General features: G+C 46.6%; 1 protein-coding gene across 1 annotated transcript in view; it reads right to left on the minus strand.

Annotated features, from left to right (window-relative positions):
- FMNL1 (formin like 1) overlaps positions 1–25,188 on the minus strand; it is a 125,719-nt gene that overhangs the window by 56,950 nt on the left and 43,581 nt on the right. Inside the window, exons 2-4 of the mRNA XM_075350260.1 lie at positions 22,030–22,113; positions 17,775–17,858; positions 14,708–14,784 (exon numbers count right to left, since the gene is read on the minus strand). Of these exons, the coding sequence (XP_075206375.1) occupies positions 14,708–14,784; positions 17,775–17,858; positions 22,030–22,113 (245 nt within the window). The remainder of the gene's footprint in view (positions 1–14,707; positions 14,785–17,774; positions 17,859–22,029; positions 22,114–25,188) is intronic.

Raw genomic sequence — 25,188 nt, forward strand, 5'->3', positions numbered from 1 at the left:
CTGGTCAGGATCGCTGCTGCATCGCTACATGGTCGCTGGTGAGCTGTCAAACAGGCAGATCTCACCAGCGACCAGTGAACAGCCCCCAGCCAGCAGCGACGTGCAAGCGACGCTGCGCTTGCACGGAGCCGCCGTCTGGAAGCTGCGGAGACTGGTAACTAAGGTAAACATCGGGTATGGTTACCCGATGTTTACATTAGTTACCAGCGCACACCGCTTAGGTGTGTGTGCAGGGAGCAGGGAGCCGCACACACTGAGCGCTGGCTCCTTGCTCTCCTAGCTACAGTACACATCGGGTTAATTAACCCGATGTGTAATGCAGCTACATGTGCAGAGAGCCGGAGCCGGCAGCACAGGCAGCGTGAGAGCTGCAGAGGCTGGTAACTAAGGTAAATATCGGGTAACCACCTTGGTTACCCGATGTTTATCTTGGTTACAAGCTTACCTCAGCTGTCAGACACCGGCTCCTGCTCCCTGCTCGCTTCATTTGTCGCTCTCTCGCTGTCACACACAGCGATCTGTGTGTCACAGTGGGAGAGCGCCTTTGAAGAAAACGAACCAGGGCTGTGTGTAACGAGCAGCGATCTCGCAGCAGGGGCCAGATCGCTGCTCATTGTCACACACAGCGAGATCGCTAATGAGGTCACTGCTGCGTCACAAAAAGCGTGACTCAGCAGCGATCTCGGCAGTGAGCTCGCTGTGTGTGAAGCACCCCTAAAGGGGCCTATACAGTAATTGCTGCACAGAGGGGGTCACACAAGATACTGAAAACAGGGGTTCACATACTTTTTTCACTCAGACAGTTAATATCGGATGATTGTCCCAAATAAAGAAATGATAAAGTCCAATATTTTTTGTCTTATTTGATTTTGTTCTCATTTTCCACTTTTAGGATTGTGTGCAAATCTAATCCTATTCTAAGTGAAATTTATGCAGATGTAAGGTGGTGGACTAGGTGCTGTTGCGTTTCGTTCCCTGAAGAGTGAAGACACCAATCACATACTATATTTTCATGTAGGTCAATGTGAATTGTGTTCTGCATCTTTTGTAAATATTGTGGTATGTGGATTGTGAGGTCATGCAATGTGTAATGTATATCACTTTGATATGTACTTGTGAAACTGTAGAGCAGGAAGTAGTTAATTGTTGGGACTAGCCCACAGTGGAAGGGGTTTGCTCATAGGGAAAGAGAATGTTTCATTCTAAAAGGTTAGTGAAAACCCAGTGTGTGTGACAGAAACTGATGTACAGTCTGCAGGTCATCAAGGCTGTTTGCAGTCTGAGACCTGTGGGAGCAAACGGACAAAGGAGACCTAATTGAGATAGAGTCATGCTGAAGTGTTGACCGAGACACAGAACGTAAAGGCCCAGTCACACTAAACAACTTACCAGCGATCCCAACAACGATACAACCTGATAGGGATCGCTGGTAAGTTGCTAGGAGGTCGCTGGTGAGATGTCACACTAAGCGACGCTCTAGCGATCCCACCAGCAACCTGACCTGGCAGGGATCGCTGGAGCGTCGCTACACGTGGAAGCATGCTGCGCTTGGTAACTAAGGTAAAATCGGGTAACCAACCCGATATTTACCTTGGTTACCAGCGCAGACCACTTAGCGCTGGCTCCCTGCACACCTAGCCACAGTACACATTGGATTAATTACCCGATGTGTACTCTGCTACGTGTGCAGGCAGCAGGGAGCCGGCTTCTGCGGACGCTGGTAACCATGGTAAACATTGGGTAACCAAGAAGCAGGGCTTCTTGGTTACCCGATATTTACATTGGTTACCAGCGTCCGCAGAAGCCGGCTCCCTGCTCACTGCACATTTAGTTGTTGCTCTGTCGCTGTCACACACAGCGATGTGTGTTTCACACCAGGAGAGCAACAACTAAAAAATGGTCCAGAACATTCAGCAACAACCAACGACCTCACAGCAGGGGCCAGGTTGTTGCTGGATGTCACACACAGCAACATCGCTAGCAAGTTGTGCCTCAGCAGCGATGTTGCTAGCGATGTTGCTTTGTGTGACGGTACCTTAAGACAATGTTGAGACTAGAGACAGACCTTCTAATGAAATGGCCTCAGGCAGAAGGATCCGGAGGACGGGACTTTAGCGACAATGTCCCAAGCCTAAAAGGTAACGAGTCAAGACAAACTGGTATGTGGACAAAGTTCTTTCCCAGGCGGAGTCTCACCAAGAGTCTTCGAGCACAAGACTATTCTCTGCCACTACTGGCTATCCCCTACCCCTCCTCTACAAGGAGAAGAGACGTGAATATGGAAGCATCTGGGAGCATAAGGCTCTACTTTGGCCATAGTGATCAAAATCCTTGTATCCCCTACTCTATGAAGGAGAGTAGATGTGGAGCCACGAAAAGGGAAAGTGACTGACCCGGATTGTACTGTTGTGCTGTTACTTAGAGGATCAATAAGATGAGGAATAACCCAGCGGGAGCTGAGGATGTGTCTGGAGATGTGTTGTAAAACTGAAATAACCTGGAAATTGTGTGACCTCTATCTTGTGAATAAAGTTGTTATGGAAGGACCATTAAGTAAAGAGTTGTTGTTGAAACTGAACTGTTGGTCTCCTTACGGAAGTGAGTCATCTAGTCCTGGCCAGCCAATGTCAAGGATGATATGTGGCTTACATGGGCGTACAGCCCACACAACACAAGTCTACACACCCAGCCAGGACCATGTCTTTCATTTACCGTGCTGGGGCGTCCGGAGTCAATACCTTGTCTATGACTATCACCCTATGACACTCTGCACAGGATAAGGAGAAATTGGGAAATGTTGCTAAACTTTCAAGCACCATTGTAGAAGTTGATAGAAAAACCCACACATGTATGGCAACCACTCCATTCAAAATGGCCAGAAGGTAGTGTCAGTGGATCCCATTGTTGAGAGGAACAGATTTGTAAATGTCTGAGCTGGAAATATCCTTTGGTCAGTGTGTGCTTTTCCTATGGTTGTGCCTACCGTTTTCTATATTTCAGTGTAAATGTCATGTGAGGATATTGGGCAAGAGAAATCAATGTTTTTCATGTAAAAAGTTCCCTGCATCCTCATCCTGTAGATTAGTCACAATGTGGTTAAATATATGAAATCTATTTGCAAAGGGCATTGTATACCATGCGTCATCCAGGAACCTTAGTCATATATTTTAAAGGGGAAATCCAGCCCAAATTATCTTTTCACCGTGATCTCAGTTCACTGCTCATTTCCAGAATAAAGGGGCTCTGTAGATTTTAAACCACTTTGACTAAGATGGCCTGTGCCTGGAATCTCCGCGCAGTGCCAAAGGGGTGGATGGTTCTATAGAAGCCATTTTCCAAATCATCGGTGTTTGTGATCCCAGATTTCAACAATGTTATCTTTTTGTATATATCTATAAAACATAGCAATGTCATGCTGCTGTTAGATTACATAGCAAAAACCTGCCGACAGATTCCCTTTAAATACAAAATAACTAGAGGTTTCCTTTTATTTAACACAAAGGATTCACAAATGATGGTCAGACCACATGTACATCAACTTCCCCTTCAGTGTATATATATAAATTTTAAAATAATCCTCATTATAACGTTCTATATAACATGCACTCACTGAAAGGATGTCTGCGTGATCACCCGATATGGTAAGAAGCAGAAAATAGAAGTAAGCAGCAGCTAATTGGTTTCTGAATGTTACTCATCTGTTATACTTACATCCTCAAAAGTGTTCTCCTAGTCTTCTTCCCTAAGGGACTTTTTTTTTTTTTTTTTTAGTAAGATCACTTCTTTTCTGACCATAGTGTGCCTCAATGTTGGGGCCATTAGTGATCAGGAATAATGAATGGCCGGAGCATTGACCCCCCCCTCCCCCCGGGCATGTGTGGAGGCCAGCATGACACTGATTGGAGTGGAGGTCATGATGTCACGGGTAGGGGAGGGGGAGTAAGTCAGGGTATAGTAAAAAGGTGAAGCTGGGGGAGGAGCGGCACTTTTCCCGCTCTGGGACACCAGTGAGAGTCCCCATCCCTGTACCTGCTATGGACTCCGTGGATCAGCTCCTGGAGCGGCTGAGAGCTGCTGCTGGGACCATCCCCCCAGGTGGCTGCAGAGCCTGATAGCAAGGATCTTCGGTGGGAGTCCGGGGGGGGGCAGGGCCGGCACCCCTGCGACAGCGGCGCCCCCGGAGGTCTGGACTGGCAGAGAGGTGGTCACCTGACCTGACTCCCAGGGCCCAGCGTCGCCACAGAAGCCCCTCCGGGGACCCTCCAGGCCGGACGCCGCGAGCTGCGAGGTCCGGCAGGCCCCGGCCTGGGAGGAATTCAGACGGGCGGCTGGGCCCGGCGGCAGTTGGCAGGCCTGCGCTGGAGTTGGGGGCGGGGCCTGCTGCTGCCTTGTCGGCGAGTGACGTCAGCGGTGCGGCGGGGCGCTCTGGTGATGTACCGGCCGAGCGCCCTGAGCCCCTCCTCCCTGCAGCGATAGTATCCCGGATGGATCCCTGTGAGGTGGGCGGAGCCAGGCGGCTGCGGTCGGAACTGCATCGGGCCTGGCATTCAGGGCCTGCGGCTACAGAGGCCCTGTCTGGGAGAGGGGCCACATGGAGCGGAGCAGGGGGGGCCGTGCTTGGAGAGCCCTGAGGATAATATGCAGCTCCCCCTGTTGGTCGGCGCTACTGATCGTCAGGTCCAGGATATGCGGCCGGCGGGGCCTCGGGCCGCGCGGCTAAAACAGCAATGGAGCAGAGTCGGATGGGAGGAGCCAAGTCATGCTAGATCGGCAGGAGGGACGTCAGGATACAGGTGGTCCGGCTGGCGAGGTTATACCTTTGTGCAGCCTGGTGAGTATGATTACATGTTTTGTTTGTCTTCACATGCTGTTTAGGTACACAGTAAAGGGGGGGTGACGGGTCAGCTGGGGTTAGGTTTGGGGGTGCCAGCGGGTGTTAGGGGGAATGCGTTGAGTGGGGAGTTGTCAGAATTGAAGTTGCGTTCACCAGTTGCGGGCACGGATTAGGGGCCAGGAAAACCCCGGCGCCAGTGGCGGCTTGGGTTAATTTGTCCGTCATTGCGGCTAGTGAGTCCACAGTTGGGAGTATCTCTTCCCCTGTATTAGTGGCAGTTCAAACTGAAAGGAGTAAGGAGGTGGCAAAAATTTATTTTGACAAAGGGGGAAAAGACGATAGCAAGAAGGAAGATGGGGAGAAGTGGCGATGGCACTTGATTCCTCAGACTTATGCTAATAGGTTTAAGGCGTTGCAGTTTGGGCAAGAGTAATTGGCGAAAGGCGCCAGAGAATTGTTTTCAGTTGTTTTGCTATATGGGCTCGATTGGTGAGGCCTATAGGATTTATGGGGGGTAGACCTGGATCCGTTATGAGGAGCAGTGTCATCAGAGGATGGCTACCGTCCATCCATAAGATGGGATCAGAAGGATATAGGCTTGTGGTTGCGGGTGATGGCGGCAGCCAGATATGGGCAGTCATTTCAGGGCGGGGCAGGGTTCCCCGGCCGGTTAGGAAGCTGGGGTGCCGGTGGTCAGTACGGACAGACAGGGTCCTAGAAGTCAAGTTCGTGTTGGTAAGTTAATGAGGGGGAAGGCAAGTCAGTGCCACTTGTCGTTGTTTGGACATCTCCGCACCTATTGTAACGGAGCATCCCATGGGGTGTCCAAGGGTCAGACACCGGTGAGCTTAGTTGCGATGCTGCCGTACCTAAATAGGGATCCTGTTAGGGACAAAGCTGAAGGTTGAGGTTGGGTTTTGGGGAGGGTTTCAGGATTCCTTCCCCTGTTTTTGAAGTTCCAGGGACAACCAGGAATCTCCCTTGGTGTATCAACATTTGGCGCTGGTAGGTGGAAAGTTAGGAAAGGAGGTGGCGTTGGGGAGAATGGGGGGCACAGTTAGTCACCCCCCTACTTTTTCTTATTTTGTGGTTTCGTCATTCGGGGGGGGGGCCCAAGGAGGAGCCAGGTAAAGTTCGGCTAATCCACCATTTGTCTCATCCCAGGGGTAGGTCAGCGAATGATGGTATACTGGCTGAGCTTCGTTAGGTGGTGTATACGTCGTTTGATGAGGCTACAAAGTAGGTAAAGAGTTGTGGGAGGGGTATGTTGATGGCAATAGATAGATATTGAGGCAGCTGTCCGGCTCTTACCAGTTCATCCAAAATTGTGTTCGTTATTAGTTTGTTTTTGGAAGGGAGATTGTTTTGGAGACCCCCGCTTGCCAATGAGTAGTGCAGTATCGTGCACATTTGTTGAAACCTTTTGTTCTTTTTTAGAATGGGGGGGCGTGATGTTTCTGGTTTGGCATCACTGGTACCTTACCGGGATGAATTGTCGGTGTGTGGGATTGGCTGTTTCGGCACAGGCACAAGAATTCTAGCAGCAATGGAATGGATAGCGAGAGGCTTTGGGGTGCCTTTGGCACCTGGGGAAAAACTGTTCGGCCAAATACCTGTATTTAGTTTATGGCCATTGTAATTGACTCAGTGATTTGGGAGGTTCGGCTTCCTGACGACAGGTTGCCACGCTTAAGGTTGAGGTAGCAAGGGCATGCCGGGTGAGGAAGTTACAATTAAAGGAGGTTCAATCGCTATTGGGGGAAACTTAATTTTGCGTGTCGGGTAATGTCAATGGGCCGAGTTTTCACGTCGGCTAGCTTGCGCTACAGCTGGAGTGCTTGCTCTTCACCCCTACATAAGTTTGTCGGAGGAACATTGAGCGGACTTGTTGGTTTGGGGGAGAATTTTTTGGGGAGCAGGGCAATGGTGGTTCGTTGCTTAAGGATGAGGTAGTGGTTAATTTCAAATTGGAATTGTTTACAGATGCTGCGGGTGACTCAGGTTTCGGGGCCTTTTTTCAGGGTCAGTGATGTGCGGATTGGTGACCAGAAAGTTGGATGGCGGAGGGGTTGACAAGGAATGTGTCGCTATTGGAAATTTTTTCCAATGATGGTCGCACTCCATTTGGGGAGTGACCAGTTGTAGAATAAGTAGATCCGGTTCAACTGGGACAATATGGGGGTGGTGCTGGCGATTAATAACGGCTCGGCATATTCTACCCAAGTTGTTCGGGTGTTGCGGCAGTTGGTCTTTATTTGTTGGGAAATTAATACGGGTCACAGCGGCTCAGGTACCAGGTATAGAGAACCTAATAGCGGATTTCCTTTCCTGTTTCAGTGAGATTGTTTCCGGGATTTTGCGGTAGTGGCGGACGGCAGCAGCTTGTAGTCCCCTGCGCAGCTTTGGAGCGTGGTCTTCAAGCAGCAAGACCACGGATTCAGGCAGTTTGACTGGTACCACGTGGGCGGCGTATTAGGCCACATGGGTTCCTGGGAGTAGTGGTTGGGTGGTTGCATGCTGAATGAGGATTCCCAGTTAGGACTGTTCCTGGGAAAATCGGGGGAGTGGCGATAACAGGTTGGTCTTCCACGAAGTTGAGTCATTTGATTACAGGGTTGGCATTTGATTTCTGGTTGCGAGGTGTACAGGATTGGAAAAAATTTTTGGGTAGTTCAGGCGTTGAAGGGTTTGCATAGGGGCCATAGGTAGACGGCCTGTGTTATTTAGCTTATTGGAATGTTTGGGTAGGGAATTAAGGTATCATTGTTGCGGTTGGCTTTTCGTTGGCGGTTTTTCGGGGCTTGGTGTATTGGCGAATTGGTATTTCCCAGTATGACGTGCCCCGGGGGCTTGGGTAATAGTGACGTCCTATTTTTGGAGCATGGGGATCGAATTTTGGATCCAGAAATCAAAAACGGATCAAGTGGGGGCAGGCGGGTTCGTTTAGGGAAGGTTATGGCATCAGGTATGTGCCATTGGCAGTGCGTTTTGAGCTTTGCAAAGGTCCACCCGAGTCAGGATGGCCCATTGTTATGTCTCGAGGACGGGTCTTTTTGTCCAGATATTAGTTCATTAGTGTTTTTTGGGCATGTTTGAAATCATTGGGTCTGGTTGGCGAGGTTTGCGTTGCATTCTTTTCGTATTGGGGCGGCAATGGAAACCTCTAGGTGTGGTCTCCCTGCGCAGACAGTTAAACAGATTGGTCGATGGAAGTCTCAGCGTTGTAAGTCGTGGGTTCGCAATGTTTCAGGGGCAATTGATCGGAAGACTGGTTCTGATGGAGGGGGGGGTGGGGGGGGTGTCATTCTTTGGGGTGGTATTGGAGCTACTTGGTATTTTTGTTAGTGCTTTGTTTTTCAGACACCCCCCCCCCCTTTTTTCCTGCCTGGTCTGGATCTTGGGCCATTCTAATGTGTGCTGGGGAACACAGAGAGCAGATACGAGAAGGAACAGGAGACAGCTAAATTTTGTCGGAGGGATAGGGCTCTTGTCGGATGGCTTGGAATCGGGGGTATGGGGTGGAATACGGTGTTGCAGGGGGTGCATAACTATGCTCATTTGGGCAGGCCCCCTGACATTTTGGTTTTACGCGTCGAGGGACCTATTTGGGTGAGCGGCTTTCTCGCATTTTGATAAAGATACTAAGCATGACTTGTTGCGGTTATGGGTGTCTTTTCCAGGCGTGATAATTGTGTGGTGGGACATTGTCCCAAGAAGGGTTTGGGCGGAAAGCATGGTCTGTGGAGAAGCTGAATAAGGTGCGGGTGAAAGTTAATAGGGTTATCTCAAAAAAATTTGGGGGCTGCAACGTGGGAGTCGCAGCTCGGCATTTTGAGCTGGAGCGAGAGGATGACGAATTTTGGTAGGCAGATGGGGTGCATTTGAATGCAGTACGGATTGATTGTGGGCACTTGGATTGCAGGGAGGTATTGAGCGAGCTTTGCTATTGAGGGGGGGTCTCAGGCACTTGAAGGTTATCAAGGTGCCCTCGTTGTGGCAGGTTTTTGGTGGGTCCTTGAAGTTGGTTCTAAATTGGTTCGGGGAACCCATCCGGGTATGGATCCCCTCATTGGCAGAATGGTTGGTCACCTGGTGATTTTTGGGGGATCCCGACGGGGTATGTCGGGGCCCCCGTGGGTGTTTTTGGTGGTTAATGAAGGAATAACCCTTACACTTTGGTGCTCCTGAGCCAGTGTGGGTAACGGCTGGGAGCAATTTGGTTATATGGCTTGGTTATGGGAATCACCAGGGTTTTAGCTTCAAGGACCTTTACCACAATGCAAAATTTTACATGTTATGTATTTGTTTAATAAATGGCTGCTATGGCCAAAATTATCCAAAGATAAATTGGTGTCTGAGTGGTTATTAGCAGATAAGGGGGAATTGAAAAAGGGGTGTGTGTGCTTAATTTTGGCCGGAATCTACAATTCCAGGGTCAAGAATGGCCGGAGGACTGACCCCCCCCTCCCCCCGGGCATGTGTGGAGGCCAGCATGACACTGATTGGAGTGGAGATCATGATGTCACGGGTAGGGGAGGGGGAGTAAGTCAGGGTATAGTAAAAAGGTGAAGCTGGGGGAGGAGCGGCACTTTTCCCGCTCTGGGACACCAGTGAGAGTCCCACCCGCCCTCCCTAAAAGACTTTGAGTTCGCAATGGGCTGCAAGTTTTGTGGGAGGCGATATGGAAGTTTATCGGGTCGTAGTGGCCTGGTGGCAGGTTTTTGGTGGGTCCTTGAAGTTGGTTCTAAATTGGTTCGGGGAACCCATCCGGGTATGGATCCCCTCATTGGCAGAATGGTTGGTCACCTGGTGATTTTTGGGGGATCCCGACGGGGTATGTCGGGGCCCCCGTGGGTGTTTTTGGTGGTTAATGAAGGAATAACCCTTACACTTTGGTGCTCCTGAGCCAGTGTGGGTAACGGCTGGGAGCAATTTGGTTATATGGCTTGGTTATGGGAATCACCAGGGTTTTAGCTTCAAGGACCTTTACCACAATGCAAAATTTTACATGTTATGTATTTGTTTAATAAATGGCTGCTATGGCCAAAATTATCCAAAGATAAATTGGTGTCTGAGTGGTTATTAGCAGATAAGGGGGAATTGAAAAAGGGGTGTGTGTGCTTAATTTTGGCCGGAATCTACAATTCCAGGGTCATGTGCAGGAGAACCGGGCAGCAGGTATTCAATTTCCCTGCAGTGCCTCCACAGGAAAAAAGAGGCATTACATGCTGCTGATTGAAATCAACCCCTGTCCGTGTAATGCGGCGATGTGATGGGTCCTCCAGAATGAGTGACACTGTTTATAGCAACTTTTCACTCTGGCTACTGTCCAGCAACAGAAAATGGCAGCACACCTACCACAAGTCAAGTGTGGTATTCCAGATTAAGGCTGTGTGTGCACATTGCCTTTTTGTTTGACCACAAAGATACAGCATTTTTGGCCGCTAAAAAACGCACATTCAGCAGGACAACAGGTAGGTTGGATTTTACTATCTTAGTCGTGACGCCACTCTCTGTTTTGCGGTCAGGATGAGGGGTGACCGCCACTGCAGTTTAGTGAGCGTCTGGGGCCGATGGTATTTGCAGCTAGATGGTGTGGCCTCCCGAGAGTGAGGCTGGCCCCAGGGGCTCGAGTGCAAGTGCATAGAACCACAGGTCACAGAAGAACTCACACACAGTCCAGAATGTCTTTCACGGTTTTTACTCACGTTCAGTTGTTCACTGTGAGGTAACCCGGGTGATGCGGAGACAAACTGCAGGGGGAGCCAGGTATCCTTCAGGCTGGTCCAGGGGTGACTGTCAACTCGCCTTCCTAGCCCTTCTTGTTTGAGATGACCCCTGACTTGAAGTATTGCGGGAATCACCCAGGGAAGTCGCAACTGCCTTTTCTCCCCTTTCTGGCCCGTTTGCTGGCAGCGTGGACCAAGTAAAGATGGCTTCTTGCCCTATCTCACTTATGGGCCCCCTCGTTGCTGCTGATGCTGCGGACTCGGTGTTGGTTGGTGAGGCACATCCAGCACCCTCACCAGCAGGTTTAGCAGACCGATCCACTGGGTTTCTGCTCTAGGGACCTGTTTCCGCGTGCAGGCCTGGTCTACCAGGAGTCCCCGTACTCAATCACCTCGCTCTTTCCTGAGGTGTCTTTCAGGCTGACTGTGCGGCAACCGAACTCCCCTGCCGACAGCCACCCCACGTGCAGGGTCTGACTAGTGACACCGCGCACATCCTCCTTCTGCGACTGCACACTGCGCTTCCTCACTTCAGACTGGTTCACTACTGCCTCCCCTCTGTGCCTGCCACTGCAACCTAGCAACCAGCTTCTCCACCCACCATTAGCTGGGTCTGCCCAGGGGTCCCCTCTAAGATGTGTGTGAGACCTGGTCACTATGTGTCTGTGTCCACACCCTATTCCAGCCATCAGGATTACCTGTTTGCACTCACCCAGCGTGGGTGCAGTACTCAGTGGTGCCTGACCAGGTCAGGGGCGCCACATATCTAGTAGGTTTGTCGGGTTTTGGTAGTTATTTCCGCCCCTGTCTGCCTGCCAGGCCTTCCTCCCTCTGTCTCGGTTATTACAGGGGGAAGAAAGACAGAGGGGAGGAAGGGTAGGCAGGCAGACAGGGGTGGAAATAACTGGCAAAACCCGACCCACCTACTAGATATTCTACAGCACATATCAATCAAATAACCGTGTATTTCACAAACTTTACTTGCCTATATTTCATAAACTATACATCTGATCTCACAACTAAAAGGTATAGAATCAGCCTGATAGCGCCAGTATAGCAGTGACTTTAGGTTATATAGGAAAATCCTGGTGATTGGTCCTCTTTAAAGGGGTAAAGGATAATTCCGCATATAGACTTCTGTTCTGTCTTGACCAGCGTAGTCTTAAAATAATAAAATCAGCCAGTGATCATCCTCTCTGGTTCCAGTTCTGGGTCTGGTCTTTGTTTCCTGGTAGCATCGATAACTTCACGGTTACAGTACACATCACCGCTGCAGCCAATGACTGATTTCAGTGGAATGGGCCATTTACACTGGCAGAACTGCTGTGATCAATCATTGGCTGCAGCAGTTATGTGTGCTGCAGTCGTGACCGCACTATTACACAACATCTCTAATGGAAATCTGTTATCAGCATGATGTAGGGGCAGAGACCCTGATTCCACTCTAATAAAGGAACCAAGAGCCATCCTGTCCTACATTACATTGCTGTATCGCCAGTATGTAATAACGCCAAGTGTATTTCTGGGTTTACGTTTCCTCAACAGTAACGACCTCTTTACAGAATTCTTCCCCCAATTGTTCCCTCTCTAAGGAATGCTGAAGAGTTTGGGACCCTATACATATGAAGATGGGTGTGTGGAGAGGAGGTATTTCAGTTACACCAAAATACCAATATTTTGTCAATAGTTGGTAACATTAAAGGGTTGTCCACTATTAGACCTTGATTGCATTTACATTCAGTCAAGGGAGAAGCGGCACTGTTTATTTTGGCTCAGATGAAATATGAATGCTGCACCCTGTGCTTGTTGATACCAGCGCTTAGAATGAAGAAGCCGTTCCAAAGGAGTCTTTTTTTCTTGCCTCCCTTGGCCTATTAATATGCAATTGAAATTTACTGGTTAACACATTATAAAGGGAAACTGCCACCAGGTTTTCGTTACCTAATCAGAGAGCAGCATAATGTAGGGGCAGAGATCCTGATTCTAGCAATGTGTCACTCATCAGGCTGCTTGCCGCAGTTTTTATAAAAACATTGTTTTATCAGCAGGAGATTATCACTATAGGACTAGTGCACGAGCTACCATATAGTCTTCTATATTCATGAGCTCTGTATAACATTGCCCCATCACTGATGAGCAGCTTTCTGCCTATGCACAGTGTACACAGAGAGATGCCAATCGGTGATGTGGGTGAGGTTATACAGAGCTCAGAATTCAGAGAATTGGTTGATCTGTAGTAGATAAAATAGTGGATTTTATCAAAACTTACAGCAAGTAAGGGATATATAGCTGGAATCAGGATCTCTGCCCCTACATCATGCTGTTGTCATATGGGCTAGCAAAAACCTGCTGACATATTCCTTTTAAGGTGGGGTTAACAGGTCTGGCTTTTTGTTAATTATAGGGATCAGTCAGCTGCTTAGTGATTCCCTCCACAGCAAAACGAAGAATTTCCCATTTTCCTACTTAAAGGGAACCAAACATCAGGATTTTCGTGTATAAGGTGCAGCCAGTGCAGTACTGGCACTATCAGGCACAGGCTGTACATACCATCAGGGGGCAGCTCGGGTGTTTAGGCTGTGAAATCCAACTTTATAAAGTTTGAAAAATCAAGCACTTTTTGATTGACGTGTGCACCTCTGCTGCTAATGTCCGGGGGGTTATGCACATGTATCCCCGTCCCCCGCCACCTGTTCCTCCCTCTCTCCTGATGTCCGGGCGTGTTATGCACGTGTATCCCCGCCCCCCGCCACCTGTTCCTCCCTCTCTCCTGATGTCCGGGCGTGTTATGCACGTGTATCCCCGCCCCCCGCCACCTGTTCCTCCCTCTCTCCTGATGTCCGGGCGTGTTATGCACGTGTCCCCGTCCCCCACTGCCTGCTCCTCCCTCTCTCCTGATGTCCGGGGGGGTTATGCACGTGGATCCCCGCCCCCCGCCGCCTGTTCCTCCCTCCCTCCTGATGTCCGGGCGTGTTATGCACGTGTCCCCGCCCCCCACTGCCTGCTCCTCCCTCTCTCCTGATGTCCGGGGGGGTTATGCACGTGGATCCCCGCCCCCCGCCGCCTGTTCCTCCCTCTCTCCTGATGTCCGGGAGTGTTATGCACGTGTCCCCGCCCCCCACTGCCTGCTCCTCCCTCTCTCTGGTTGTATTCAAATTTCTCTCTTCAGAAACATGGCGCCGGAGTTGGCACCTGCGCATAGCGCTTATCTCCAGCGCCATGTTTCTGAAGCCCACAGTAGCTAGTATTACCTGCAGCTACGATATCGTGCCGTCCCAGGACACCGTGACCGGATCTCGCAGCACTGCCGTCACGGGGTCATGTGAGTCCATTGTGAACTTACCTCACCTGACCCCCGATGTCGCTGGCAGGCTGCTGTCGGCTTTTTCCTGTGGCGTCCCGGTGTCCTAGGCGGCTGCTGTGCTGGCACGATGTCCTGGGGCGGCACGATATCGTAGCTGCAGGTAATACTAGCTACTGTGGGCATCAGAAACATGGTGCCGGAGATAAGCGCTATGCGCAGGTGCCAACTCTGGCGCCATGTTTCTGAAGAGAGAAATTTGAATACAACCACAGAGAGGGAGGAACAGGCGGCGGGGGGGGGGCGGGGATACACGTGCATAACACGCCCGGACATTAGGAGAGTGGTGCACACGTCAATCAAAACGTGCATGAATTTTCAAACTTTATAAACTTGGATTTCACTGCCTAAACACCCGAGCTGCCCCCTAATAGTATGTACACAATGTGCCCGATAGTGCCAGTACTGCACTGGCTGCACCTTATACATGAAAATCCTGATGTTTTGTTCCCTTTAACACAAGTAGCTTTAAGATACATTATACTGCAATAAATAACAATTGGTTAATTCTAAAGGTTCATTCTGGAATTTACAGGAGGCTTTAAATAAGAAGTGTTTGCCTCCAAAAACAGCACTGTCCTTATTCCTCTGGGCTGTGTCTGGTTTTGCGGTTTTTACTTGAATGGGACGGTTCTACAATACCAGACACAGCCCGAGGAGCGGCATGGTGTCTGGACGGATTTTCACTGATCTTATACAATGCCAATAATAAGAGGTAACAAATGGATAAAACAAACCAGCTTAGTCTATTAATATCACAAATAAGTCAACATGAAGACTCACCCAATGTGATTGGTCCTCAGGGAGATCTCCAGTTCTCGAAGAACCTTGGTGGACTCTTCCCTATCTTTCCTCTTAAACTAAAGGAAACAAATTATACAATCTTCAAAATACACAAATACTTAGATATTTGTAATGAGTTATCAAGCAGGATTTAGGGAGAGGTTGCCTAGGCTCATGATTTTCAGATTTTATCCAAGTGATCAATATCATCTTGGTGGGCATCTGCCAGCCTGGACACCCAACTTTCAGCTGTTTTTAGGTCTAGCGGTGGCCAGAACAGCTCAACTGCGTTCACATGGCTATTGCTGAGAAATGTAGCTCAACTACTGTACAGGTGGTATAGGGTAGGAGGAGCTCAGTGGAGTTAATATGGATAAAATTCATTATACCCTATATTTTATTTATTCGTATCCCTGCTATATAAATGCTTAGGAGTCCAGTGGGAGGTATAATCAATGACTGGCAGCTATATCTGTGTGCACATTCATATGAAAGTAGTAAATCACTGATTAGGACCGCCTACTTGACTTCTAAGCCAAGAAGAAGTAGGAATGTTTGTGAATAAATTGCAAGCTATACTCGTACTAAATCTTATCCCAAATCTTTTTCCATAAACTTATAGAATAGCTTCATCTATTCTATGCTATAATATGGACCATGGTCAAAGTGACATGTTCTCCATCTCTCAGGGCTTAGATGACCACAGTCCCTAAACATGACAAAATTTGGCTCTAATGTATATACAATGTGTTCCTATTAATTAAAGCTTGCTCTTTCATGTTCCAGAACATCATAGAATAATTATAACCCAACGACTTCGCTAAAGCAAGAGGGGAAGGTTGTACATTTCGCAGTATATGGGGCACTTTAAACTGAAGTAGACCCCCCCCTCTACATAGGTGGCTATTAACAATCGAGGTAAGTGGAAAATGGCAGAGGCTTATATGCTCCAAGCTGTTGCCCTAAAATGATCCAGTGCAATAAACTGACCAAACATTAAAAAAGAAGCCCCAGTCGTATTGTGTACAGCGGGTCTCTGATCTCTTCTATGTCCCTTAAATCAAACACTGTAGTGCTCATATTGGCATGACTTAGGGTACCGTCTCACTAAACGACGTACCAGCGATTCCGACCACGATACGACCTGGTCAGGATCTCTGGTACATCCCTACAGGATCGCTAGTGAGCTGTCAAACTGTCAGCTCTTCCCAACGACCAGGCACCAGCGACTCGTGTAACGATACTGCGCTTGGTAACCAGGGTAAATATTGGGTAACTTGCTTGGTTACACGATATTTACCCTGGTTACCAGTGTACACCGCTTACAGGCTGCCAGCGCTGCCTCCCTGTATACGTAGCTAGGGTACACATCGGGTTACTAAGCAAAGCGCTTTGTTTAGTTACCCGATATTTACCCTGGTTACCACCGTACCGCTGCTTACACAGAGTCGGTGCTCGTTGATCTCCCGCTGTCAAACACGCTGATGTGTGCAGCACAGTGGGAGACCAACGAGCAAAAAATTAACCAGAACATTGTGTAACGATCAGCGATTTCACAGCAGGGGCCAGGTCGGTGCTTAGTGTCACACACAGCGAGATCGCTGATGAGGTCACTGGTACGTCACAAAACCTGTGACTAAGCAGCGATCTCGCTATGTGAGAAGTACCCCTAAAGGTAACCGTCACACTAAGCAACGCTCCAGCGATCCCACCAGCGATCTGACCTGGCAGGGATCGCTGGAGCGTCGCTACATGTTCGCTGGTGAGCTGTCAAACAGGCAGATCTCCACAGCGATCAGAGATCAGCCACCAGCGAACCATGTAACGACGCTGTGCTTGGTAACCATAATACACATTGGGTTACTAAGCAAAGCGCTTTGTTTAGTTACCCGATATTTACCCTGGTTACCACCGTACCGCTGCTTACACAGAGTCGGTGCTCGTTGGTCTCACGCTGTCAAACACGCTGATGTGTGCAGCACAGTGGGAGACCAACGAGCAAAAAATTAACCAGAACATTGTGTAACGATCAGCGATTTCACAGCAGGGGCCAGGTCGGTGCTTAGTGTCACACACAGCGAGATCGCTGATGAGGTCACTGGTACGTCACAAAACCTGTGACTCAGAAGCGATCTCGCTATGTGAGAAGTACCCCTAAAGGTAACCGTCACACTAAGCAACGCTCCAGCGATCCCACCAGCGATCTGACCTGGCAGGGATCGCTGGAGCGTCGCTACATGTTCGCTGGTGACCTGTCAAACAGGCAGATGTCCACAGCGATCAGAGATCAGCCACCAGCGAACCATGTAATGACGCTGTGCTTGGTAACCATAATACACATTGGGTTACTAAGCAAAGCGCTTTGCTTATAGTTACCCGATGTGTACCTTGGCTACATGTGCAGGGAGCCAGCTTCTATAAGCTACGGACGCTGGTAACCAAGGTAAATGTTGGGTAACCAAGAAAAGCCTTTGCTTGGTTACCCGATGTGTACCTTGGTTACCAGTGTCCGCAGAAGCCAGCTCCCTGCACATTCAGATCGTTGCTCTCTCGCTGTCAAACACAGTGATGTGTGCTTCACAGCGGGAGAGCAACGACCAAAAAATGGTCCCGGACATTCAGCAACGACCGACGACTTCACAGCAGTGGCCAGATCATTGCTGGATGTCACACACAGCGACATGAGCTAGCAAGATCGCTGTTGTGTCACAAAAAACGTGACTCAGCAGCGATGTCGCTAGCGATGTCGCTTAGTGAGACGTGGGCTTAAGCCTTTGAAAGTCAGACATGTGAAACCAGCTTGAGTTCTGACAGTGATGTCTGAACCGTCCTGGGGTCTCCTGATCCACCTCTACAGTGTCCCATAGGTTTTTGAGGCTGTTGAGTCTGAGTCAGTAGACGTGTGGCCAATCTGGAGTTCACAGTTTGTTTTCGGACAATGAAAGTTGGAGGGGTCAACCCAACCTTATTCATATCAGTCAAGACTCCTCTCTTCCAACAGTTGGGAGTCTGTGTACACCCTATCGAAAGAATCAGATTGAAGGAGCATCCATGGTCTCCATCTTACCTTTTGAATGATCACACCTGTTTCCCCACAACTTCTCAGTTTCTTTATATAGGCAGCTGGTGGGTTCTTCACCTGGAATCTTTCCTAATGGTGAAATATTGGAGAATACATTTAAGACCATCACAAATATCCCCCTCTGTTACAATACACACTAGAGATAGATGGCCTTCTATGTCAGACCTGTATCATGAGCCAACTAAATAAAGGTGCATTCAGATGCGCTGTTCTTGGCCAGTTAACGTGCGCAGATTGGCACAGGTCAAACATGCTGCCATCCTGCAGTGTCTCTGGACATCATTGATCGGCAATCCATAGGGAGCCGTTAGCAGTGGATCTTTATGATCTGCGTACCAAAATGCATTTGGCGTGGCAGAACATTCCTCAAACAACCATTAATTACTTTTTGGATAGCTGCCAAGGTGTGTAAGTGCTGGGATTTCTGTATGGTGTTTGTGCTTAATACTAAATTAATTGAGATGTTTTAAAAATGTTGTTTAGATTTTTTCATCATGTGTATATTCCACAACTTTTTCTTCTTGCTATTGCAATTTTGAATCTTGAGGAGTGTATGTAAAGATTTATAAAGGTGACTATATTCTATAAACTAAAGATATTAAATAATTCTGAACCATCATCATGACATGACAAGAGGCTGAAGATGCTGAGGGGGAAATTACTACATTTTACATAACAGTTGAGACCATTATTTGATAAGGAGGCACTGCAGGAATAATTACTTATTAAGGGGCATTATTACTTTAAAAGGGGGTACTATAAGAATTATAGCCTTCAAAGGGAGCCACATAGAACTGTATTATTGCCTAAGAGGCACATGGGGTATTGCAATAACACCAATTTTTGCGCAGTATAGTATTCAGAGAGCCGCATACTACGCCATGGTTAGGAACAGGAACAGAATTTGGAGTATCAGTAGGATGGAGAACTTGTGCACATTGGCGATCGATGCGGATGGTCCTGGAAGTGTGAAAAGAGAAAGGTGCCTCTGTGGCAAACTCTGGAGAGGAGTCATGGCATAATAGTCTGATCCAAGTGGAAGAACCTGGAAAAGTAAAAGACTCCAAGAAGAGGGCAGATCATTATGTATATCTGTACTAGAAGCATGTACAGTATATAGTGTGCAGAACTGGTGTCTACCAAATAAATGTTCACTGCATGGTGGGAATATTAGTCTCGTACAGCGATTCTCATTAGGGTTCATGCAGAGGTCATTGAATCTCCCCATATACATTAACGATCTGTGTTTTATCAATGTGTATGCTCAGATCTTCATCAGACTTTGGTCTATGACCGTTTTTACCATCAGAGTTTCATCAGTTTTTCTCATATGAAAAAAAAAAAATCTGGAAGTTTTGCAACCTCATCCTATCAAACAGTACAAGGAAAAAACAAAGAAAAGACAGCACACTGATGACATCTGGTTTTTTTTCATGTACTCATACACTTACATTGATGAGATTGATCAGAGACTCGGACATGTACCTGTGAATTTGTGTGGGTCGCCAAGTCTAGAAACATACACTAACGTGAACAGCTGCATAGACAAGCGTTCTACCCATGAAAAAAAACAGATAGAGCTCATATGTGAAGAACAGATGTCTTAAGGAACCCTTGGGAATGGTATATTATACACACACATTCATACATATACTGCAAATTATACACATACAGTCATATGAAAAAGTTTGGGCACCCCTATTAATGTTAACCTTTTTTCTTTATAACAGTTTGGGTTTTTGCAACAGCTATTTCAGTTTCATGTATCTAATAACTGATGGACTGAGTAATATTTCTGGATTGAAATGAGGTTTATTGTACTAACAGAAAATGTGCAATCCGCATTTAAACAAAATTTGACCGGTGCAAAAGTATGGGCACCTCAACATAAAAGTGACAATAATATTTTGAAGAACCTCCTTTTGCAAAAATAACAGCCTCTAGTCACTTCCTGTAGCTTTTAATGAGTTCCTGGATGAAGGTATATTTGACCATTCCTGTTTACAAAACAATTCCAGTTCAGTTAAGTTTGATGGTCACCAAGCATGGACACTTCAAATCATCCCACAGATTTTCAATGATATTCAGGTCTGGGGACTGGGATGGCCATTCCAGAAAATTGTAATTGTTCCTCTGCATGAATGCCCGAGTAGATTTGGAGTGGTGTTTTGGATCATTGTCTTGCTGAAATATCCATTCCCTGCATAACTTCAACTTCGTCACTGATTCTTGCACATTATTGTCAAGAATCTGCTGATACTGAGTTGACTCCATGCGACCCTTAACTTTAACAAGATTCCCGGTGCCAGCATTGGCCACACAGCCCCAAAGCATGATGGAACCTCCACCAAATTTTACTGTGGGTAGCAAGTGCTTTTCTTGGAATGCCGTGTTTTTTGCCTCCATGCAGAACGCCTTTTTGTATGACCAAACAACTCAGTCTTTGTTTCATCAGTCCACAGGACCTTCTTTCAAAATGTAACTGGCTTGTCCAAATGTGCTTTTGCATACCTCAGGCGACTCTGTTTGTGGCGTGCTTGCAGAAAAGGCTTCTTTTGCATCACTCTCCCATACAGCTTCTCCTTGTGCAAAGTGTGCTGTATTGTTGACCGATGCACATTGACACCATCTGCAGCAAGATGAAGCTGCAGGTCTTTGGTGGTGGTCTGTGGATTGTCCTTGACTGTTCTCACCATTCTTCTTCTCTGCCTTTCTGATATTTTTCTTGGCCTGCCACTTCTGGGCTTAACAAGAACTGTACCTGTGTTCTTCCATTTCCTTACTATGTTCCTCACAGTGGAAACTGACAGTTTAAATCTCTGAGACAACTTTTTGTATCCTTCCCCTGAACAACTATGTTGAATCTTTGTTTTCAGATCATTTGAGAGTTGTTTAGAGGAGCCCATGATGCCACTCTTCATAGGAGATTCAAGTATGAGAACTACTTGCAAGTGGCCACCTTAAATACCTTTTCTCATGATTGGATACACCTGCCTATGAAGTTCAAAGCTCAATGAGGTTACAAAACCAATTTAGTGCTTTAGTAAGTCAGTAAAAAGTTGTTAGGAGTGTTCAAATCAAGAAATTGATAAGGATGCCCATACTTTTGCACTGGTCAAATTTTGTTTAAATGCGGATTGCACATTTTCTGTTAGTACAATAAACCTCATTTCAATCCAGAAATATTACTCAGTTCATCAGTTATTAGATATATGAAACTGAAATAGCTGTTGCAAAAACCCAAATTGTTATAAGGAAAAAAGGTTAACATTTATAGGGGTGCCCACACTTTTTCATATGACTGTATACATCCTTTTGGTTTGTATTAATATTATACACAGGATAAATGAATGAGTATAAGGAGTCTGACCACTGGGATCCTCACCAGTTATGAAAATGGTCATCACAAAGTCCCCTATTGAAATGTAGCCGTTGTGAGCATGCGTGATCCTTGTGCCATCAATTCTATATAGGAATGGTGGTTACACATGCTCACTACGGCTCCATTAACAAAAACAACATTGGGATCCCTTTTCTTGGAATTCATGGGATTCTCGACAGTCATACACCCGGCCTCTAAAACATTCATCATCTCTCTGGTAGTTGGCTGATAAATGTTGCTTAGGTAGAATTTCTATGGATTATCTGTCTTTCACAAACAAATCCTGAGAAGTTTGTTTTACCAGATGGAATTTTACAATTCCATTGTCATCAATTCAATAAATCTACAACCAAATAGGCAAAAAGGAAAAATATGAGAAACATTAAAATCCTTAATACTTCATTAGCCCATGGTAAAAAAAAAAAAAAAAAAAAAAAAAAAAAAAAAAAAAAAAAATCGCAGCTGGAGCAGACTAATCTTTTTAAACACCATGTCCGAATAAAGTAGTAGGTATTTTAATGCGGTTTCTCATATTTTTCCTTTTGGAGAACTTCCTTTTTTTGCCTATTTATACTGCTTGGGGCAACAGCTTCATATGACAACCATTCGTTTATGGAGTTTGGACTTTTCTATGTATTCGGTGAGTTCACTCAATACTTTTTCTTTTTCATATAAAACTAAATACTCTATTTTATTCTAAAACATACCCATCATAACTTTTTAAAGTCTAGAGTCCATTCTAAAGCAGAGCCTTGACCAGATAATAGCGGACATTGCATAGCGATGGAAGTTATGACCTTCTCTATATATCCAGTGCCCTCTTGAATTTGGTTAGTATCTTACGAACACAGCTCTTACCTGATCACACACTAACTCCCATTTCTTGTCTTGGTCATACTGCCGAAGAACACTGATCTTATCTGGTGGCAGATTCATGGCGTTCTGCAGAGAGAAATAAAATATTGAGTAAATATATATTTTATTAGTGTAGACTAATCCTAGATCTCATATCCAATGTATCTACCCATCAGTAGATGACGTAATAATTTTTCACTTCTAGATACCTTCAGATCATGTACTCTGAGTTTTGTATACTTTGTGGTTGTAGTATAATAATAGATTCCTCCTCCTCCTTGTCCAGAGGCCACAATGGACCAGATATTATTAATAAGAATCTTAGTTTCTATAGCACCAACATATTCTGCAACACTTTACAATTCTGAGGTTCGTATACAAACATAAGTATTAGGTATAAAAGATCAATAATGAAAGCAAAAATAAAGACAACCCTGCTCGTAAGAGCTTACAATCTACAATGGAGTGAGTTGAAGGTTACACAAGGTTCAAGTACTTATTTACAACGACGGTCCAGCCATCTCCAAAAAATGGGGGCATAGATAAAGGCTGCATGAACCAGTCATCAGCCAATCCTTGTAATGCTTTGGATATAGTGGAGTTTGAGGGAGAATTAATGTTCTGAGAAACAGTGGAGGGGATATGTATTAATTGACTTTGATTAGGGAGGGTAATAAGCCACCCTAAAAAGATGTGTTTAGACTGTCTGAAGCTGTGCAAGTTGTGGATCGTCCTGGTTTCTTGGGGTAGAGCATTCCAGAGTTTTGGTGCAGCTTGGGAGAAGCTTTGGTGCCGAGAGTGGGAGGTTCGGATTAGTGTGGATGTTAGTCGAAATTCGTTTGTGAAGCGTAGAGAATGGGTAGGGTGATCGATAGAGATGGGGGTGGAGAGGTAGCGGGGCCATGTTGTGAAGAGCTTTGTAGGTGAGAACAAGCAATTTAAATTGGATCCTATAATTATGGGCAGCCAGTGCAATGACTGGCACAGCGCGGAAGCGTCTGGGGAATGATTAGTCAGATAGGTGACCCTGGCTGCAGCATTAAGGATGGACTGGAGAGGGGAAAGTCTAGTGGGGGGGGGGGAATTATCAAATATTAATTTACTACATATATTTCACATTGTGTTTTCAAAGGACAGAAGTGAAGATAGCCACTGCCAAACATATCGGGCAGCAACATACTGCACGACTCTGATCTAACCAACATCATCTCTTGGGTGAGAGCTGGGAAGTCCCCATACACAGACTGTTGGCCGATCCCACCAATATTAATTGTATTAACCAGCTTTATTCTAATGTGTATGAGGCTTTTAACATACATGTAGCATAGGCTGAGAACCAGAGGTCTAGAGTCAATGCAAGGACAGAAAAGACGTATTATATCCCCTTACTATGTGCCATGTATAATACTGGACTCTGTTATTTGGCAGGGGTATTTAATGCCCCTCAGAAACCAAAGCCCAGGATGGCTGTTACCTGTATCGCCTGTACAGCTATACCCCATGGTGCATTTGTATATCATATATATGTAATCACTACTGGATCTGTTTTTCAAAGGGAGACTGTTCTGTACAATTCAATATCTAAATTTTGCAAAATTGTAAAAAAAAGAGAAAAAAAAAAAAGTGTTCATTAAGGTTTCAAGAGTAACCTCAGTTTTCATTTTAATTACATAAATCAGTAGTGCACATGAAGATAGAAACTTTGTAATATAGCTTATCATAGAAATCCGCTTCGTTCTCTTCCTGGACTGATCATTCCTAAAATTTTCAATTGACGAATAAAATCTGTCTTCAATGAATACAGACCTTCCGATTACTGAGATAGGAGATGGCAGCTAGTGTCCATAAATTCCATGACTGTCGCTTCAGGAGAACTTGCAGCACAATGTCAGTGTCTTTTAAAATTTGAATGAATTTTAAAATCCCCAACTGTCATCTGCCATATGAGTAATATGAAGATCTGTCTTCACCGAGTACAGATTCTGCCCATGAAATGAGAGTGAATGATCAGTGCAGGAGGAATAAGAAGATTTTGCTCATAATTTATACTGTATTACCAAGTTGCTTCTTGGCATGTGTGCTAATGATTTATGAAATAAAAATGTAAAAGGCTATTGGACAATAACTTGCAGACAATGTGTTAACTCAGCTCAAGTGTATAATGCTCATTGTGGGTGGTAAGGTGGCCATGCTTCATATTGTCCAGGGCTCAGGCTACCCTCTGCTTATGATGGCTCTAGCTGGGTCTCTGGGTTATATTCAGTATATCCATTTGCAGAGGTCTCTGAAGCAGGTGTCAGTTAGTTTCTCCTCCCTGTGGGTTTCCTGCTTCATCGTCTGGTAGCGTCATCTTCCTGTGGCTGAGTTATGTTAAGGGGGAAGGGCTGAGGCGTAAACAGTCAATGCAAAAAAATCAGACAAAAATAAAGCAACAAGCCCTGCAACTTAGTAATGTCACTGTATGAGCCCCTATCAGAACATGCCCATAGGGTGCTGTAGCCTATATGTATATAATGTCAGGGCGGACATATCATTGGTGCAACTTGTGCGGCTGCACAGGGGCCCAAGATCTTAGGGGGCCACTACCCCCTCCAAAGTAGGTGCAATTTTGCATTCTTAAGCGGGCTTTACACGCTACAATTTATCGAACGATGTGTCGGCGGGGTCACGTCGTAAGTGACACACATCCGGCATCGTAAGTTACCTTGTAGTGTGTGAAACCGGATTGCGATTGAACGGTAAAACGTTGAACGCATGCACGTCGTTCAATTCCTAAAAATTGAATGTCCGGTTGTTCAATGTTCCCGAGGTACCACACATCGCTATGTGTGACACCCCGAACGATGAACACAGCTTACCTGCGTCCTGCGGCTCCCGCCGCCAATGCGGAGGGAAGGAGGTGGGCGGGATGTTTACGTCCCGCTCATCTCCGCCCCTCCGCTTCTATTGGCCGGCTGCCGCGTGACGTTGCGGTGATGCCGAACGTCCCTCCCACTGCAGGAAGTGGATGTTTGCAGCCCACATCGAGGTCGTATGGAAGGTAAGTCCGTGTGACGGGAAATAATCGTTTGTGCGACACGGGCAACAAATTGAACGTGCCGCACTTACGATGGGGGCGGGTACGATCGCATACGATATCGTATGCGAAATTGTAAGGTGTAA

Source organism: Anomaloglossus baeobatrachus, chromosome 5 (assembly GCF_048569485.1).
Source record: "Anomaloglossus baeobatrachus isolate aAnoBae1 chromosome 5, aAnoBae1.hap1, whole genome shotgun sequence".
Classification (NCBI taxonomy): Eukaryota; Metazoa; Chordata; class Amphibia; order Anura; family Aromobatidae; genus Anomaloglossus; species Anomaloglossus baeobatrachus.